Source organism: Setaria viridis, chromosome 4 (assembly GCF_005286985.2).
Source record: "Setaria viridis chromosome 4, Setaria_viridis_v4.0, whole genome shotgun sequence".
In the NCBI taxonomy this organism is placed as follows: domain Eukaryota; kingdom Viridiplantae; phylum Streptophyta; class Magnoliopsida; order Poales; family Poaceae; genus Setaria; species Setaria viridis.
Window position 1 is genome coordinate 31,913,390 of NC_048266.2, and position 20,024 is coordinate 31,933,413.

General features: G+C 44.9%; 2 protein-coding genes and 1 pseudogene across 2 annotated transcripts; 2 read left to right on the top strand and 1 right to left on the bottom strand.

The window, feature by feature from the left end:
- Positions 1-671: 671 nt before the first annotated feature.
- On the top strand, positions 672-3,259 carry LOC117851779 (elongator complex protein 4). Its single transcript, XM_072293245.1, has 8 exons — positions 672-819; positions 1,219-1,442; positions 1,558-1,612; positions 2,093-2,249; positions 2,432-2,510; positions 2,647-2,806; positions 2,890-2,981; positions 3,050-3,259. Exons 1-8 carry the CDS (start codon positions 672-674, stop codon positions 3,212-3,214), a joined length of 1,080 nt encoding a protein of 359 aa, XP_072149346.1. The 3' UTR covers positions 3,215-3,259.
- Positions 3,260-3,907: 648 nt separating this feature from the next.
- On the bottom strand, positions 3,908-7,855 carry LOC117852830 (protein KINASE OF THE OUTER CHLOROPLAST MEMBRANE 1). Its single transcript, XM_034735112.2, has 5 exons — positions 7,555-7,855; positions 6,457-6,824; positions 6,252-6,343; positions 5,413-5,886; positions 3,908-5,106 (listed from the first exon to the last, which is right to left on the bottom strand). The coding sequence occupies exons 2-5, from the start codon at positions 6,820-6,822 to the stop codon at positions 4,149-4,151; spliced, it is 1,890 nt and encodes a 629-aa protein (XP_034591003.1). The 5' UTR covers positions 6,823-6,824; positions 7,555-7,855; the 3' UTR covers positions 3,908-4,148.
- A 10,246-nt stretch (positions 7,856-18,101) lies between these two features.
- LOC117853622 (probable galactinol--sucrose galactosyltransferase 6) lies at positions 18,102-19,604 on the top strand (annotated as a pseudogene).
- The last annotated feature ends 420 nt before the right edge of the window (positions 19,605-20,024 follow it).

A 20,024-nucleotide genomic window follows, 5' to 3' on the forward strand; every position in this document is an offset into this window, starting at 1 on the left:
CCAGTTCTGCGGGACAGGATTAGCATCATCCTCATCTGATGAGTCATCATCCATGGCACGAAGGTCCTCTTCTCCTTCCCTCTCTACCTGCTCAACTAATCTAGGGATGTGGTCCCCCTCATCAGCCTCGCCATTTGGCTCACGGGGTGCCTCTTCATCCTCTGCATCTCCTTCTTCTACCCCATCTTCAGTATCTTCTTCAGTTTGCCCATTGATAATCTCCAGACCTTCCTCACCTCTAACTTCCCCACCTCCGACTTCTTCTTGCAACTAACTGCTACACCCAATCTTCTGAAACACTTCAACAAACAATATCAGCGGTAAACCGCGCGCAGTACAAACATTTATATAGGCCCTTCAGTTCTAGGTTCCTTCAAGTGGCATCAACTCCAGCGGTAACTCCGTGTGCCAGGGATCGGTGTGCCGCCCGCCGTATCAGATGGCGGTATCTGGTTGCGGGCGCTGACGTGGTGCGCCTGCACAACTACCGTTGTTTCATCCAGCGGTAACTTCTCTTACTGCCGGTTGAGACGGCGGTAGCCGTTTGATCCGGCGCGGTAGGGTCCATTTCTGCAAATTTCTGGATCGGCTATTTATTCATGCAAAATCGTAAAAGAAAAAAAATCAAACGAATAGAACCTAAAACAACCATCACCGCCGCCGCCGCCGCCATGGCCGCCGCCGATGTCCAAACCCTCGGCCGGAGCAGCTTCACCCGCGCCACATCCAACCCGGCCACCTCCTCGTCTGGCGCCACTGGCGTCAAGCTTGGCCCGAACGGCGTCGCCTTCTTCTCCTCCGGCATCCCCGACCTGGACAGTAAGCGTCCCCGTTCTTGAACTAAAAATTCTCATTGTTCGCTCTTTTGTTCCCGGATAATGTGCAAGATCTTCCCGGTGAGGAAAATTTCATGCTATTGTCCCATATTTATATTATCATTTGCCTTATCTCTAGCCTTGGGAAGGGAGAATAGATATGCTTTTATCTAGGATATGTGGAAGTGGAACATAAGCATCAAGCCATCAAGTAATTAGCATTGTTGGAGTATGCAGTAGAACTTAGATATTCGTGGAAGTTACATTATGGTATGAAGAGAGCACAGGAATCGAACTTATAAATTTTGAAAGGAAAATGATGCTCAATTGCTCGGATGAAAATGAAGTTTGTGATATGCATTAGTAATCACTGAATCACCACTTATTTGGCGCTCTCGTTCAGGGATTTTGGGTGGTGGATTCCTTCTCGGCTCAGTTGTAATGATCATGGAGGACGCTGATGCTCCACACCACCACCTTCTTCTCCGGTGCTTCATGGCACAGGGTGTTGTGTACAAGCAGCCCCTGCTGTTTGCAGGCCCTATGAAGGAGCAACGGTTGTTCCTTGGTACTTTACCTGCTCCGATTTCATCCTCAAAGGAGGATGGGCGACACAGAGCGATGGGAGTTGGATCAAGTAGTGATGAACGAGCAAATGTAGGTCCCCGGAATAATTTTATTCCATAGTTAGAGTTACCAAGGAGCATTCTTCTTTCAACGCACTGAATTTTTCATTGTGCAGGATGAGGGCTTGAGGATAGCTTGGCAGTACAAGAAATACTTTGGAGATGAGAAGAGTTCTGGTGGTGAACATGAAGGTGGTCGTTCACTCCCTCTATTAATACCTCATTTATTCTGTTTTTGGCGATTTCTGCAGAACCATGCTTTCTATGCAAATTTCATATTCATCATTAGCTTGCTGATCATTTCTTGCTCTTTGCCTTGTAATCAGCTCATTCCTGAGTATCATTGGTCGCAGCCTGATACTGACCACTATAAACAGCTAGACTTTGTAATATATATTATTATCTTCCGAAAGGTTTACCTGCTTTTAAAGAAAGCATATAGAGTTTTTGTTTACAACATGCTGGGCTACCAGCTTACAGGATAGCATCTCCACAAAAAATAGTCTAAAAACAACCATACAGTAGTAGGCACGTAATATATATTGTTTTGGTTGTATAAGCATAATTTCTAGTACTATTATTTAAGTTAAACCTTGCTTCTAGTCCCTCAAGATGTTCATGACAAATCTGATTCATTTAGCATCATTGCAGACAATAAGCAGGAATTTAGCAATGATTTTGATTTGAGGAAGCCCCTGGAAAGGCATTTACTTAGTGGACAGAATATTGAATGTGTAAGCACTCAGGATGCAGACACTCTCAGTGATCACCAGGATCGTTGTTCTGCTTTCTTATCCAAGCTTCCAAGGTTAGGTTAATTCTTTATATGATGTTCAAAAATTGCTTTCATTGAGGAATTTCACAGTATAGTTGCAGTATCCTTTTATCACCATGTAATCCATATGTTGTCCAATAATGATAAATTGGTTACACTACCATTTATTGTGCCTAGCATTGATTCTGAACACCTTTTTTGTTTTTCACATTCAGAAAAGATGTTGGAAGTTTAACTGCTGGGAGAATTGCTATACAATCACTATGTGCACCGAAGTGTGGATACTTTGAGAAGGTAAGCATTTAATTAAATGACATCCATTGTCTGGTGACTACAGTGTTTGAAAATTGGAAACCAAATTATGTTTCTTATATCCCATCTAGTTTGGATGTCGCTGCAACTTGCACGTCATTTAATTTATGCATTACAGGACTGGGACATGGTCTCCTTTATCAGATCAGTGAAGGCCATGGTGCGGTCATCTAACTCAGTCGCTGTTATAACATTTCCGAGTACGGTTCTGTCAAGTTCATTCTGTAAGAGATGGCAGCACCTGGCAGATACACTGCTGTCAATCAAAGCAATTCCAGGCAAGCTTGACCTTTTTTATATTTTGATAAATTTCTACCGCCTAAATGTTCCTGCCTTTTAATAGAAGTTTACTTGGTTACAGATGAGGACAAAGACTTGGCAAAACTCCTGGCAGGATATCAAGATATGGTTGGTTTTTTGCATGTGCACAAGATGGCGCAAACTAATAGTCAGGTACCAAAGTCTTCACAACTGTTGTAAAACAAACTTCGTGTTGTTTTAACACCTTTTATGTGGACAAGGTCCCTGCGATCTTAGAGGCGTCCACACTTTCTCTGAAGCTGCGAAAGAGGAGGTCGCTGGTGCTAGAACGGTTGAATCAGGCTCCAGTGGATGGGTCAAGTGGGCCTTCGTCAGCTGCAACAGGCAGTTGCTCGTCGTCACAAGGTTCACAGCCTGATTTCTAATTCGGACTCGGATGTTATGGCTGGTTCGACGAAGAGGGAAGTTCAGCAGTGTTGTGTACTTGTTACTCCGGGCAAAATGCAACTGTAGGATGTTTAGGTTTTAGATAAGAATGCAGAATGCAACTTTAGGAGGTTTAGGTTTTAGATAGGAGGCAGTTTTATGATTCACATTAGCCGTCCTCCCTCGTGTATCTATCAGTTTGTTGTACACCAGTAACACCACTTTCAATAGTATTTGAACAGGCTAAACTTGGAGTATGTTCCTATCTCCTGATGGCAGGTAATTTTCCAAGTTTGTCGAAATGTCTCCAGCACGTTACGGAATTGTGGATTTGCATATGTTGTCTGTTTGAAATGATGATATTTGCATAAACTGGTAGGTTACTGAATTGTAGATTTGCACATGTTGTCTGTTTCAAATGATGAGATTTGAGTAAAGTGATAGCGATGCTGATGCCGCTGACGAATTAGTTGTCTGCATGAGATGAAACTCCAGGGAAGAGCGGTCTCAACACACAACCCACTCCAGGAAGGAGCTTTGACAGAGACTGCAACAAGTTTGCATTGTAATGCCAAATGCAAAAGGCAGTTTCAGGCTTTTGACTACAAAAATGGAATCTTCATACACGAAGACAGAAACATGAGATACCCGGACATAAGGCATGCATAGGACGGCATAAACAGTCGACCAAATAGGAAATCTAGCTTCATGTAATTGTATATTTAAGACATCTGGAGACGATTACAGAGTAGACGTACAGAATCTGAGATGCAGAGTTGCACAACTAGAGAAGATACAGATATTTACATAAGTGTTTAGATAAAACATTTCAGGCCTAAATATGCACAACTAGGATCGGCTGAAGCACTACGTAATCCAGAATTCCCCATGCTGTTTCCAGGAGATCTCATCTTTGAATTGATCTTATGATTCTCATCCAGAAGACGCAGCACCATCTATGAAAAACATGTTTGCAACTGGTGGAGGAAGCCATGCTGCATTAGCATTGTTTTGGACTACCTGCTGTTGCTGGTAATCATCATTCTGATCAGAGATGCTGGCAACCTTCCGACTCCTTGGCCTTGCAATGCTCTTCCCAACAATCACACCCAGCTTGAGAGCGGTGAAGAAACCTATAGCGATGAACAGGGGCCTTACTGCCCAATGAAAGTCTTCAAGATGCTCATACTTCTTTACTATCCCCTCACACTTGTCAAAGCTCACTACCTCCACCTCAGAAGGATCTGCCAAGCAACTGCATACTTCACCAAGGCTAAATTTGCCTGGGAATTTCACGACAAGACACCCATTCGGATGTATATGTGAAATTCGACCGGTAGCTAATTCTCCAGCCCTCTTTCGCTGCCATTCAAACCTTGGGCTTGAAATGTTGGCTTTCAGCCTCACAAACTGCCCAACACAGTAGGCTTCAGCCATTTGGAGATCTGAATAATTACCTTTCCAAAGGGTGTCCATTCCTATCAGACCAACAGCCACTGTACCATCACGGTCAATGCTATGAAGAATACCGACCTGAGAACGTTTATTGTCCTCCTCCCTCAGGCGTACCCAATCTCCAGCAGCAAAACCATATGTTACCCTCTCCACAGATGAGCAGCGAACCCTCAAAGGATCGTGTAGCCCATGGACTCGTACAAGAATGTAACCATCACGTTCCCCATCATCCTCCATGCCAACTATGGTTCCATCAGGGATTTCCATAGTTTCAGGACTACACGAGTTTTTAAGCTTTCTTGAGCGGATCTTGTCTCCCACTTGCAGCTTGTCCTTGAAAAGCAACCAATTAGTGTGATTTGTCATGGTTGGCCTGTCCACCGATACATTTTCAGAGTTGTCCCAGCCAATGTTGTCATGATCTGCATCTTTAGCACTAAACACCGAAAATAGAAAATAAGTTAGGTCAACGGGTGTTCCAACATTTTGCTCAAAAGAAAATTGACGGGGGTAATAAGATGTCGACCAAAGATAAACCATACGATAACAGAACAAAAAAAACACGTCAATGCATTCCTATCCTTTGACAAGACAAGAGACAATGCTCCAGTAGAACTTAGCAGTCTTAGATGTAATAGAAGCTAATGTTACAATAAACCATGGTGAAATTACTCATCTAGTGGAAATCAAACAAAACCTGCAGATTGTTGATAGTGTGAAACCATGGCATTTAGCATGTTACCTCTCAAATGCATGCAAGATATCTTTCATTGAGGGACGGTTTCTAAAGTCATACTCAAAGCATCCAGAAAGCACATTTTCAATGTCCGGAGGCAAACTGTATGGGAATATTGGTTTTTCTTTCTTCAGGACAACCAACTGATAAATCTCATCTGGTGATTTTCCACGCCATGGCTGAATACCACTCAACATCTCAAGGATGCTGCAGGCAAAACCCCATGAATCAGTCTCATAACTAATCGGACCTCTGATATTTGGCTGCCATTGTTCTGGAGCCATGTAATTTGGAGTTCCAAGCCTTTGGATAAGGTCTGGATGAGGCAGTGAAAGTCCGAACAGCAGGGATGGGATCCCAAAATCCCCAAGCACAGCACGGTCATGTTCATCGATAAGAAAATTGCAAGGTTTAAGATTTAGGATCAATATTCCCCTATTGTGTAGATCTAATATTCCACGTGCCAAATCAGTCCCATATCTGCAAATTTTAAAATAGTCATTAAAAATTATATTCAAGGAAATAGCCACACGGAAGCATCCGTATAATACCAGAGAAAAAAATACATTGAGGTTATAGTAAAATGAGAAAGGATAACTGACAGTTAAACCTACACATGGGATTTTAGATCCCCTAAAATTGCATTGTAATGGTAGAGAACAAATCATCAATCAACAGATTTATAACATAGATGATTTTTATAATAAATTTCTAAACTCCATTGCACAATAATTGTTGCCTCATAGAAACTACTCACTCATGTCTAGAAAGTTTTAGGTTCTACATATTGATGGTTCATGGTGTACTGGATACTATAAGTTAATCATCAGGCTTTTCCGCCGCACCTTAAAACATCTGGCAAAGGAAGCCTTCCACCTTTAAGCCGAGCCATCTTGTCACCAACAGATCCTTCATAAAACTTCATCGCTATACAAATCTGGAAATTAAAGAAGCCAAATAAGCTATGAAATAACCTTCATGGGCAAGGTGATGCAACAGGAAGACTTTGCATAGTAGTCAATAAAGATCAGCAGGCCGCAACAGACATACCCTTCCATTCTGTGTCGAGATGCCATGTAGGAAGCAAATGTTGCTGAGACCCTGGCATTTGCTGAAGATTTCATCAAACCTCGCTGAGAAGAGCTGGAGCTGGTCCTCTTTGATTGGATGCAGCATCTTCACCGCAACCTCGTGGTACCGGTCATAATCCTCCGTCCACTGATGGTGAGTTGCTATCCAGACATCCCCAAACGGGCCTCTCCCTATCCGGTGCTTCAGATTCAGCACGCTCGGGTCAATCCACGGGCTTATCTGACTTGGACCGGAGAAGACCATCCGGTAGATATCAGGGTCCTTCTCAAGCAGCATGTACTCGAATGCATCTGTGGGTTGTGAGTCGGAGCTTTGACCTGCCATTCCTGCAGAGCAAATATCACCATTACAAACCCCAATAGTTTACTGAGCAGAAAAGTCTCAACACTTCATAGTTATGGTGTTGAGGTGTTCTTTTTTTTCGATAAGAGACTCACCCCAGTCCCATTCATAGAACGGAAATTCCAGTCTGTTACATGAGAAGGGCAAGAAAAAGAGCCTACCAACCTAGTCTATCTAACCTGATTCAGGAGAGATAAACTAGTGAAACTTCCACCCCCAGGATTCCCAGGGAACGCTCGACTTCAGCGTTGACACTTACAAGTTACAAGTCTTTTGACAGGAACATCTAACAGAAAGGTGGACACGGCACCCAAATACTAATGGTGTTGAGGTGTTCTATCTAATCGCCGAGATTTTCTTGCTCTCAATTGTAGTGGCCCTACGAAACAGAGAAGAGCCCAAGTTTCCTACTCGTTGCAGATGAACTGGCACTGGAAGCAAACACAGAGTAAAGGTTCCCAACTCCCTAGCAGTTGTAACATAACAAAGAACTGCACGAGAATGTAGAGATCCAGATACCCACTGAATGGACCAGTATGACTGCACAAATCAATGGGCAAGAAAAGGGTACAATAGAATCAAGAATCGACTAAGAGTAGGAATCACGCAATCTAATCTGTAAAAATAACTGCAATGACCTGAATAAAATTAACAAAAAAGCAAGAACTTGGATCAGGAACAGATCAAGAATCCAGAAAACAAACAGATTCTCACCTGTCTCTTCTTCTTTACCGCACCTACTTTTCCCCTTTGCTATGTGATGTCGACGAATTGGTTTTGATAGACCTAAACTAACAAAAGCAACAAAACTAACCTAGAAATCTACAATCTCTACGGCTACTGGAGCAATCTGCGGAGGAAGAAATTGGAAACAACTGCAAGAGCTCCGCAGTCCACGGGCATGTTGGACGGTTGCGTCGGGTGGTGTGCGGAGGTGGGAGGGGAAGCGTGCACAGGGGGAGGTGAGCGGTGGAGAGCGGTTTTATACGGGAGCGGATTTTCTGCGCTCGCTGCTGCTTCTTCCTTCCCGGCCGTGCTTTTCTTTCCTCTCTGCTTGGCCTTGCTTTTCCTCTTTTGCCCATCGTGGTTTTACGGGGTGTTCGGTACAACCTGCTAAAGTTTGCACCTATCACATCGAATGTTTGATGTTAATTAGGAGTATTAAATATAGGGTAATTATAAAACTAACTACACAGATGGAATCTAATTCGCGAGATGAATCTATTAAACCTAATTAGTCCATGATTTGACAATGTGGTGCTATAGTAACTGTTTGCTAATGATGAACTAATTAGGTTTAATAGATTCGTCTCGTGAATTAGCACAGGGTTCTGCAATTAGTTTTATAATTAGCTCATGTTTAATCCTCCTAATTAGGATCCGAACATCCGATATCACACTATTAAAGTTTAGCATCTAGTATCCAAACACCCCTTAATAATTTAATAATTTATATACCATTTTCTTACTGTCTTTTTATGGACTCCCGTATCAAATTAGTTAGCTGAATTTTCTTCCTAAAAATAATTTCAATTCATATGAAAATGTAGAAACAGGTCAAGGAAACCTGATTTTGCTTGAGTTTGGACCTGCCACGAACGTCGTTTCCATAATGTAGGAGATTTCCATAAGAAGCCGTGGTTTTGTGCAAAATAATATCATCCTATAATAAAGTTAATTTGTACCTAATTTAATAAACGGCCTTCCTTTTGATTGGTATTCCTTTTCAATGAATTATGTTATGTATCTTATGATTGATTTTGACATCTAAAAGGTGTTAAACTTGTTGATAGAGCATCAGCAACGCTCTAGGGGCTGTTTGGAAGATAATTGCTTGGGCGTTGTTTGGATGGAGTCCTGCCAATCTGCCTGACGCAGGCAGCAGCGCGCAGGCCCAGGCATCCAAAATTGACTGTCTGGCTCCGGCAGCTCAGGTTGCCTGGTCTAATGATGTATTAAAGCTTTTTTATTTGTAGTTGCTACTTAATTAAGTTCAACGTTTACTACAGTAAGCTGAAGTACTATTTATTTTTTGTTTTCTTTTCCATAGAAGCATTTACAGGATATGAAGTGTAAAATATTGGACACAAAAAATATTGGATATTTTTTCAAACATGTTTTTAAAAACCTTATTAAATCAATAAAAAAGAATAATGTTAATCATAATCATATATAGATATTACAAACACATTAATGGTATGTCCTTTTCTCTTATTAGTACTCTCAGGTATAAACTTCCAACCAAACAGACTATCGATCAACTTGCGTGACCAGGCAGATCTCAAACATTTACAGGCAACTCTCAGGCAGTACTTTTCATCAGGCAGGTTGCTCAGGCCACCAACAAACAAGCCCTGGATCTTCCCATCCTTCCAGTGACCAAAGTCATACCCTAGCCTTGTTGATGACAATGGATGATATGCCGCTCCTTGCTCCTTCACCACACACAATACATCATCTTCAGCGATAACAAGGGTTCATAAAATGACCCCTCTGCAAAAGTCACATGACCTGCTCAAGCCAAAAGTCACATGACCTACTCCAGCCGCCGCTACTAACCACTCTGATCATGATGTCATTTCTACCCAACTAGCAATCCCATCATATGTGGAAAATAGTTTCCTTACCATGTCATCATCCCACGTGTATTGGACCACACATGAACAGCTAGAGCTGGACCAATGACCTTTTCGCCCACTCTCCACACCATCAAGCCACAAATCCTCCAAATTCTAAAACCCTAACTTCGTCAAAGAAGATGAGAAAAGAAGAGCTCATCGAAGACAGTGAGAATGTCACCTAGAGAAGAAGGATGCACAATTCTTCAATTGGATCCAAAAGGTCCACATGTTTTTCAGTAGTATACAATTATTTTTGACCATCATATATTTTATACTAATCTTTTTAAACACTAGTATAGCCTAGTATTATCCACCATAAAAGAGCTATAGTAGCGAGGCCCTGTTAGAAATGAATAGTTTAAAATTGTACTGGTTCCTATGAATTCCTACCTCAACTTTCTAATCTTTATTGGTTTGTCCCCTCAAAGGCATAAAACAACTAAAAAAAGCCAAATCCATAAAATAGCATGTATTAAGGGAGAGATCTGTAAACAATTAAACTTATCAAAACTTCAATTTTGCATAATCTTCAAATATGATTAAAAAAAAGCTTCTACCTCCCCTAATATGTGCCCCTGAACAAGGAGCACTAACTTTGTAGCACTTCTAGGGTCGATGCAGCCACAGGTGCATGCCAAAGTTCAGAGTGCGAACAGCCCTCTTTTCAGCGAACTATCATCATTTTAGGTTGCAGCAAAGTTTTAAACTGTTGATGGTTAAAACTGGCAGATCTGGACGAACGGTTTTCGAACCGATCTCCAAACCGGTAACGGTTGATGGTCAAAATTGGTAGATCTGGGCGAACGGTTTTTGAACCGATCTCCAAATCGGTCTGATCAGTTTGGACAAAGTGCTCCAAATGCAAGTTGGACTTCACCATTATGTAGCTCTTGTCGAGTAGATCAAAATTCATATGTAGAACGTCCGATTGGACTTCTGATGAGAGATTTATGACCTCGAGAAGATCTGCACCTAGGAAAACTGGTTAGACCGGTTTGCCAGGGTGGTCAGACCGGTTTGGTCTGTGTAGTTCGAGTTAGGAGTTGTATTTTGACACAAGATTTGTAAGGTTTCGACTCCTAATGGGGCAAGCTCTCTTCTCCCTGTAAATATAAAGGGCCACGGCCGATTGAGGGCATCCAATCGATCAAAAAAACAATCTATCTTTTTCCATTTTACGTTTCTTCCTCGTTACCCTACTTTTCCAACCCCATGTGGTGTTCTTCCTCTATCTCCATGGTATGAGGAGGTGCCCTAGCTGGACTGCCAAGCCTAGGGCAACCAAGGTGCGCCTGCCCTGACGGGTTCCTCCCAGACATCGTTGGTCTCTCGCTGGGTTCCCTGGTAAGACCAGTCTAACCGATCTGCCATACCGGTTTGACCGGCCTCCGCATCAATGCAACAAGGAGCGTCTTTGTGGACTGCACGTTTAAATGCTTTCATGGGTTGGACCTAAATTTAGGTCAACACGAACCAAAGCTCAATGCTACCACCAGGCAGCCACATTATTGCTTCCTAGCACACTGATCAATCTGGACCATACTGGGGTATTTATTGGGCAGCTGGCCAGCTGCTCACGCAGATGCAAATTGTTTTTTTTTAAAAAAAAAGGCAAGGTTATTCTTGTTTCTTCATACAGAGTTAGCTCCTGTCGCAGCAAAAATTCTAATTTCGTAGCACAACTCAGGAAGAAACGTTCAGTTAGATTTTCAGTAAAAGAAAAACAAAACAGCTGCTCCTTTGAGTTTGAGCTGATGACTGTCACGTCACTCCTATGAGTTTGAGGTGATGTGACATTTAGCTGTTCCAACACAGTTTATGGTCGACAGCTCTTCTTTATTCCCACTTTTTCACTCTGAAAAGACGAAGCCAAATCAAAGGGAATTAACGCATCAAGGTTTCCTATTATTCTTCATTCTTTTCTTCTCTCTCTCTCTCTCTCTCTCTCTCTCTCTCTCTGCTACTGAGTTGCTATGATTCTAGCTTCCAAAAATATCTAAGCATGCTTGATTGCCTTTGAAAGAGCTTGGGATTAGAACCAAATGTGACAAGAAAGGAATCAACCCTACCCCAGTCTACTCAACTGAGCTTGAGTGAGACAGGATTAGCGTGGGCTATGCTGGTACCCCAGGACTCCTGCTAAAACCAATTGGCCATCCAGCTCCATTTTCTGCAAGGGCCCTGCATGTGCGGTGAGCAATGGCAGCAGATGCCGCACTCTTCGGCAACAGGTTCTCTGCCAGGGCACTCCACTGGTAGGTGGTAATGGTGTACCCTGCTTGCACGCCTTGGACCAGGACTCAGCTAGTAGCCTAGTACAGGACACAAGAAAACCAAGCTCTAGATTTTATCTGAAAATGCAACATTAATAGGTAAGAGAGAGTACCGGAGTGATGTGACCAAATGAGCAGCTGGAATCATGGAAAAGGCCTCAAATCATAAAAGTGGCAAATCCTGAAAACAGAGTTCTGATCCCAAAATCCCCAATGGATGAGGGGCAGTTGCAGCGTTCCTTTCCTTTTTTTTTTTTGAACGCTGGGAAAAGAATAAAGCACGCACCAAGGTATCTCCACCTTCTGTCCGTCCATGTTCATTGCTAAAGGAGCAAGTCAGTTAGTCAGTAGTGACGCTGACTCATCATCCATCATTACGTGCCCATAAAAAAAATCTAGACGAAGCTGTGTGAAAAAAACTTGCAGGATGCAAGGATGCAATGCAGGGGCAGCTGGTATTGCTGGAAATCGAGAGGAAACACATCTCTGGCTTTACCAGCTTCAGATGCACGGGATGCACGGGATGGCGAAGCTTTTGTCCACATACGTTTCGGTTCCTGTCCAAGTTCAGAAGTCTCGAACTCGATCAGGTACGTTGCTTGTAAAACTCTCAACATTGGACATCGTCGTCGTCGTCGTCCGTGCATCTTCCAGAGGAGTCTTGGCAAACGAAACCACTCCGCAATCGTCGTGCAGAAGCTGGAATATCGATGTACGGTAGAGAGAGGCTGCTTGTGCTTGATTCCTTTCTGCAGGGAGCAGAGATACGTACAGCGAGGACTTCTGAACGACTGAAAACGTTTGCTTGGAAGCACAAGAGGGCATTTTTTTCAGACAACAGTTCCGGCCTCTACGTCGTCGCGTGATGCACACAGCCTAGCACAGAGAGAGGTGGCCATCTCCAATCGGCACCAGCACGAGAATGATCGATCACTGAAGCTAATTTGGAAGGGAACGCTCTGTACCACCGATTATGGAATGGGCCTTGCATTTGCGGTGAGCAATGGCAGCAGATACCGCCGCACTCTTCGGCAACAGGTTTCTCTCCCTCCCCGGGCCACGAGCCCACAAAGCCAGCCCAGCCTTGCACGGCGCGCACATCAAAACAGGCTGCACGGCCGGCCCGCTATGGTTGACGGCTGGCCGATTCGGATCCGGTTTCCCCTTTACCGCCTGCCGCCTCCGCTCTCAACACGAGCTCTAGCTCTCTCTCTATTAATCGAAAAACCTTTGCTACGCGGCGTTATTACAATCCACGAATGATAGTAGCTCATTATCCTCCCGAGCAAAACCCGCGGCTGCCGGCGAAAAAGTTCAGTCCCAACCGCGCACAGCTCTAGGTACGACGAGCACGACCGATCGACGACCATGACCGGGCACTGCGCGCCGGCGTGCCACTGCGCCTGCTCGGCGTCCACCTTCGTCCCCATCATGTACAACCCGGCGCTGTTCTCAACCGTCACCTCGTCCTCCACCAGGAGCAGCCGCCCGTCGCCGGCGTCGTCGTCGTCGTCGTCCCCCGCGGCGGCGCCGCTCCTCGTGCCCAAGCCCAAGCCCGTCGATGCCGAAGACGACTCGGATTGCAGTTGCCCGGTACGCGTCTCTTCTTTCTTTCTCTGTGATTTATATCGACCGATCGAAACGTCTGCCAGTCTGCTTGTTCTTTCTTCCGCGATCGATCGCTCAATGGATCTCGGGAATGACTTTTGTTTTGTTTTCTTTTGATTTTTGGTGCAGGGTTGGCTCTGCGGCATCGGGCTCGTCAGCCTCGTTCTAGCGGCGGTCGTCATCCTTGTTGTTATGTTCGTCTGACCAGTGCCGCATAGGATCTAGCGGAGCATTTGCAAGACTCTCTTCTATTTCTTTTGATTTATGGCGCAGGGTGTTGACAATCTGACATTGCGTTGCGGTGCGGCCAAATTAAGAACTACGATAGTTGTTTTGATTTAGTTTGTAGATGATAACATAATCTAGTAAACTTAGGGTCTAATTGGTTTGCTGCCCACCACAGCCTGGCTCGAAGCAATGGCCACGCTCTCTAGGTGCAGTGGTTCTTTATTTGATTCCCGTGTCCATGCAATAGGCTCGCTGGGAAATTGATTGGTTGCCTGCACAGCTAGCGTCGAGCAACATTTTCTCCCCTGCACGCTCCTCCAAGCAGCTTGTTCTAGCATTGCGCGAGCCAGGCCCGCTCGAAATGGCCAATTTCCACGCTTCTTCAGAGCCTAGCTGTGAGGGCGCCTTTGCACGTTGAACCTAGCCCGATGGCTAGACCAGGCAACCAATCTAGCGCCTCCTGCATCCCATGAGCCTAGTTCAGCCACGTGCAGCCTTAGTATCTCTACGCACCAAATCCATATTATCCTCGTGTGGAAATACTCTTGCGTGCCGCCCAGTACTGATTCGATCACTAGAATCCATGGAAGCCGAATAAAAGTATGGCTCGATAGCTCTATCATAGACACGGTCATGAGAACCACATTCATGCCAGGGCTGCCGATTCAGATCTGATTTTCTCTCCAAATTCGTTGCAAGAACTTTCAACACAACCTATTACAGCTCTCTATCTTACTATTACTAATTGGAGGCTTCTTTTGAAGCCTCCAGGTGAAGCCACCTAGGACTCCTAGGTGGATACTCTAGAAAAAGAGAGAAATCCTAGAAATTCTCACAAAAAAGCAAAACATCCGACCATCAATCGATATATTCAAATCATCATAGCCATTGGATCTATTATGTTTTCTAAAAAATTACCCACCTATGCCATTATGAAAATAGCATAAAGTAACCCCCTAAATATATATATAAATTACCCACCTCTGCCATTATATAAAATAAACTAAAGTAACCCCCTAATCTTCATCAAAATTACCCACTTTATGCTATTATAAACAATATTTAAAATAACCCCCTAATTTGCAACTGAATTGCCTACCATTGTTACTTAAAAAATTTAAACCCCTTAAAATTTGCATCTATATTACCCACACATGCCATTATTAAAAATAACATGAGGTAACTCTACAGTTGAATCAAATAACCTTAATTAAAAATATACAGCAATATATGATTCTAAATCGTCTATATCTTGCACTATTGGTATACGATATAATAATTAAGGTCTATACGTATGATGTGTGTCACCGTTTATAAGGATATAAAGTGATGAGAATATAGATTTCTATGCTAAAATTGTATCTCAAACTTAAGGTTCATTAAACAAATTCAAGCGCATACCTGCGATGCAAAGTGAAAAGTTAAAGATTATAAATGTGGATGAAAATATTATAGAGTAGTTGCTAACTAAAATCTATCACAATGGATGAAGATATTAAGTATATATCTACATAAGCATTGTGTGTTCGAATATTTAACGAACGAGAGCTAGCTTATGGTAATAGTTTTTTAGCAATGTAGTCTCATTTTTTCCATTGGAGGCTTCGCATTAGTTCCCACGAGACAAGCTAGAAAAAAGAGACAAATTCTCATAAAAATTAAAAACGTCAAACATCAATCCTGTAAACTCTAATGGGGTGTTTGGATACCATGTGCTAAACTTTAGCACGTGTCACATTGGATGTTCGGATGCTAATTAGGAGGACTAAACATGAGCTAATTATAAAACTAATTGCAGAACCCCTGGGCTAATTCGCGAGACAAATCTATTAAGGCTAATTAATCCATCATTAGCAAATGGTTACTGTAGCATCACATTATCAAATGATGGACTAATTAGGCTTAATAGATTCATCTCACGAATTAGACTCCATTTGTGTAATTAGTTTTGTAATTAGACTATATTTAATACTCCTAATTAGTATCCAAACATCTGATGTGACAGGTGCTAAAGTTTAGTATGTGGGAGCCAAACACCCCCTAATAATCATAGCCATTATCATAGCCATTGATCTATTATATTTTCTAAAAAGTTACCCACCACTATTATTGTGAAAATATTCAAAAATGAGCTCTAAACCTATATTTCAATTACCGAGCTCAGCTATTATAAAAAATAATCTAAAGTAACCCCATAACTTTCATCCAATTTACTAATACACATCATTATAAAGCATAACTTAAAATGTCATTCTAAAATTTTATCTATGTTATCCACGTATGTCGTTATTAAAAATAACCTAAAGTAAACATTTAAATCTTAATCTAATTATCTTCATGTGCATCATACAGAAATGTTAAAAGGTAAATTAATATATGATTTTAAATATGTATTTATGTCATTGTTAATAAAAAATACTAAGTTAAAGTATATGCACATGATGAGTGCCACCATTTAGACCATTTATATATGTATGTGAGAAATCGATGAAAAATATTGATTTGTATGCTAAACATAATGTATGGAGGATTGGAGGTGATACAAAATGGAAAAAATATGAATATGGATGAAAAAGTGCATTGAGTAATTATTAATTAAAAATCAATCACAACTGGATAGATACATATCTATATAAGTATTATGTTGAAGTATTGAAAAATAAGAGAGTAGTAGGTAAACAATTTTGATTATTAGCTAGAAGTTTAATTTCTAAATAATTTTTAAATACAATAGCTTCTAAAAAATATTAGCCCGTGCGGGAGCACGGGTTGATGGTCTAGTAAATTCAAAGAGGTTACACTGCAGAATGGATCTTTCGTCCACTATATCAGTGCCGGTTGGAATTGGACCTGATACTAATGTGAGGCTAGTCCCCCAGGGATGCCCCGTGATTCCCTTTAGTACCGGTTAGGGGCATCAACCGGTAGCACATTACACTACTAGAAAAACCACCATTAGTCCCAGTTGGTAAGCCACATATATCTCCAAGGACCAACCGGGACTAATTATTCGGGACAAAAGGTCCCCCTCTTTAGTCCTGAGTTATTCACTCGGGACTAAAGACCCCCTTTCATCCCAATTGGTATTACTAACCGGGACTGAAAAGGTTCAAAAAAATAAATAAATAAGTGCCCGCTCCGCAGCTCCGCCCCACGCCGGGCCCATGCTCCCGCGCGCCGCTCTGCTTGGGCCTGCGCAAGATAAGGAATGGATGAGAAGAAGAGAAGATAAGGAAGGGGAGGGGAGGAGATAAGGTGGAGAGAGAGAGGGGGGGAGACTAGAGGCCCTGGGGAGGCATTTACAACCAGGACTAAAGGCCCCCCTTTAGTCTGGGGGGCCTTTAGTCCTGGTTGTGTTTTCAACTAGGATAAAAATCCCCCTCGTCCCACTAGCCATTACAATCGGGATTAAAGCGGGCTCTTTAGTCCCGATTGATATTACCAATCGGGACTAAAGAGACCCTCGTCGGCGGGCATCGGTGGTGGATTTTTGACCCGAGACTAAAGGCATTTTAGTCCCAGGTACAAAGACAACCGGGACAAAAAAAACACTGGATGGAAGGTGAATTCTCTAGTAGTGTCATTACCGGTTGGTGCCCCCACCTAGTACTAATGGGTGACCTTTAGTACCGGTTGGAGTCCCAACCGGTATTAAAGTGGGTCACCCATCCCTATCTCCTCCACCTGGCCCATCTTATCTTCTCACCTGGCCCTCTCCCTCGGTCCCTCCACCCTCTCCCTCTCCTCTCCATCTTATCTTCTCACCAGACCGGCCCTCTCCTCTCCGCCCTCTCCCTCTCCCCGCCCCCCTCCCTCTCCCGCCGGACCTCCCTCTCCCGCTGCCCCTCCCCTCCCCCCTTTGCTCGCCCCTCACTCGTGGCAGTGAGGAGCGGCGGCAGCACACGAGGATGCGGCCGCCCACGCGTGTGGATGCGGCGGCGGCGCTGGTGGCTGCTGCGGCGATGGGTGGATACAACGGTGGCGCTGGTGGCTGCGGCAGTGGCGGGTGGATGCGGTGGCGACAGTGAGCCCCCTCACTTTCTCTCTCTCTTTCTCTCACAGTGGCAGCAGATGGATGCGGCGGCGTGAGGCCGGGGCGTGTCTCCGGCGAGGGGACCAAGGGATGGCGGCGGGAGGGTTCGAGCTCGCGAAGGTAGGGTGCGACTGAGGAGGGGGGCAAGGGCGGGGCTCGGGCTCGGGCGGGGTGAGGGGAGTGGGGGGCGGGTTGGGCTCGAGCTGGTGGGATGCGGCTCGCGCGGGGTGGAATTTATTATTATTATTATTATTTTATAATACCCCTTTAGTACTGATTATTTTATCCGGTACTAAAGGACCCTTTAGTAACGAGGTAGCGATATCGGTTGTGCCTAACCGATTATCGGTTGATGGGGCTTTCCAGTGTTAGCTATGCGACAGTCTCGTGACCTAGTGAGTCTACGGCCACAGTGCTACTAGTTCATAATGCACACGAGCAACCCGCGGCGGCCAGCGAAGAATTCCAGTCCCTTTCGCCGTCGATCGATCGACGACCATGACCCACTGCGCGCCGGCGTGCCACTGCGCCTCCTCGGCAGCCACCACCTCCGTCAGCCCGGCCATGTTCTCGGCCAGCTCCAACTCATCCTCCACCAAAAGCAGCCGCCCGTCGCCGCCGGCGCCGGCGTCGTCGTCCCCAGCGGCGCCGCTCCTCACGCCCAAGCCCGCCGACGCCGAAGACGGCTCGGAGTGCGGTTGCCCGGCGCGTCGCGTATTTTGTGACGACCTCTTCTTTCTTTTTTTTCCCGTGGATGGAAACTCACTGCTTGTTCTTCTGCGCGATCGAGCCATGAATCATTGCGGTGAACCCGTGAAACCAGCCTGCGGTTTGGTTTGGGTCAGGTTAGGAACCATCTAACCCGTGAAACGTGCAGCCGCCAACATGGCCATGCCCTGCCTTCGCGTGCGCTCGCCACCGCCATCGCCGCGGCCAAGTCCGTGCTCAAGACGTTCCGGATCCACGCCGAGAAGAAGCTTCCGGGCATCATCGACTACTTCGGTTGGTGCACTTGGGACGCCTTTTACCAGGACGTCACCCAGGAGGGTGTCGAGGCCGGGCTCCACAGCCTCATCACCGCAGCCCAAGTTCATCGTCATCAACGACGGCGGCACACCGACCAGGCGACCACTCCGACTCCGACGAGCCTGTTGGCGGGGACGAGCCGCCTCGCCTGTCCAGGCTCACCGGCATCAAGGAGAACAGCAAGTTCCAGAACGCCGATGACTCGGCCGCCGGCATCAAGACGGTGGTGCGTGCGGCGAAGGAGGAGTACGCGCTCAAGTACATCTACGTCTGGCATGCCATCACCAGCTACTGGGGCAGCATCCGTCCGGACGCGGCCCGCGGCCAGAACGGAGCACTACCGCTTGAGCCAGCGGTTTCCCAAGGTGTCGCCGGGTGTCGTGGAGAACGAGCCCGAGAAGACGACCGACGTGCTCACCCTGCAGGGGCTCGGTTTCGCGCACCCGCGCGCCGTGTACCGCTTCTACGACGAACTCCACGCATACCTTGCCGTCGGCGGTGTCGACGGCATCAAGGTGGATGTGCAATGCATCCTCGAGACACTCGGCACCGGCCATGGCGGACGCGTGCAGCTCACCAGGCAGTACCATCAGGCGCTCGACGCCTCCATCGCCAGGAACTTCCAGGAGAACCTCCCATCGCCCATCATGACCATCGGTGCAGTGCTACCGCGGAGCCGCCTCCAGACCTGGCAGCAAATAATATGCGTAAACTGTGGAAAATCATGGAACCCATATAACCCGGCGGTTTCTAAACCGACCGCTTGACTCCTTCCCGGCCTAGGTTGGTTTTTAACCAGAAACCGGTAAAACCAGACCGTGTACAGGGCTAGCCATGATCTACGCTAAATGGAGTCTCGATCGGCCATGATTTTTATTCTGTTTTTCTTTTTGATTTTGGTGCATGAAGACTTGTCTGTGCGGCGTAGGGATCGCCGGCCTCGTGGTGGCGTCGCTGGTTATTATCTTCCTCTGATTAAATCAAGTGGAGAATTCCTTTTTTTTTTGACGACACAATATTGTCAATTTTGCATTGCGGCCAAGATATTAACTAGTACTAGGATAACGGTAGCTTTAATTTAGTTTGCAGATGCCCCCTTTTTTAGTGGAGATGTAGCTTTTTATTTTGTTTGAACTATATCTATAGTATAATCCAATAAATTTGGTACCTCTGCTCACCGGATCCATATTTGTGCCAAAATAACTTTTATAACTATTTTTATGGCATCTAAGTACTAAAATGTCATATTTGGGGACCATGTTGCAGCTGGTTCTTGGTTGTTTAGGTTTTGAGGATGATCTGAGCTTTGGATTTCATATCTAGGGCCAATTTTATGGTGTGGCGAAGCGCGAGTTTGAATGAATAGGGCCAAGCTCTCCACGAACTTTATGTATA

What these genes read in the sequence shown, in the direction of transcription:
- LOC117852830 (XM_034735112.2), bottom strand. Translation starts at nt 6,822, where the DNA reads ATGGCAGGTCAAAGCTCCGACTCACAACCCACAGATGCATTCGAGTAC. An exon ending in TCTCGACACAGAATGGAAGG is followed by an intron (nt 6,344 to 6,456) that starts GTATGTCTGTTG and finishes TTTAATTTCCAG; the next exon opens with ATTTGTATAGCGATGAAGTT. An exon ending in ATCTTGCATGCATTTGAGAG is followed by an intron (nt 5,107 to 5,412) that starts GTAACATGCTAA and finishes TTCGGTGTTTAG; the next exon opens with TGCTAAAGATGCAGATCATG.
- LOC117851779 (XM_072293245.1), top strand. Translation starts at nt 672, where the DNA reads ATGGCCGCCGCCGATGTCCAAACCCTCGGCCGGAGCAGCTTCACCCGC. An exon ending in CGGCATCCCCGACCTGGACA is followed by an intron (nt 820 to 1,218) that starts GTAAGCGTCCCC and finishes GCTCTCGTTCAG; the next exon opens with GGATTTTGGGTGGTGGATTC. An exon ending in TGGCGCAAACTAATAGTCAG is followed by an intron (nt 2,982 to 3,049) that starts GTACCAAAGTCT and finishes TATGTGGACAAG; the next exon opens with GTCCCTGCGATCTTAGAGGC.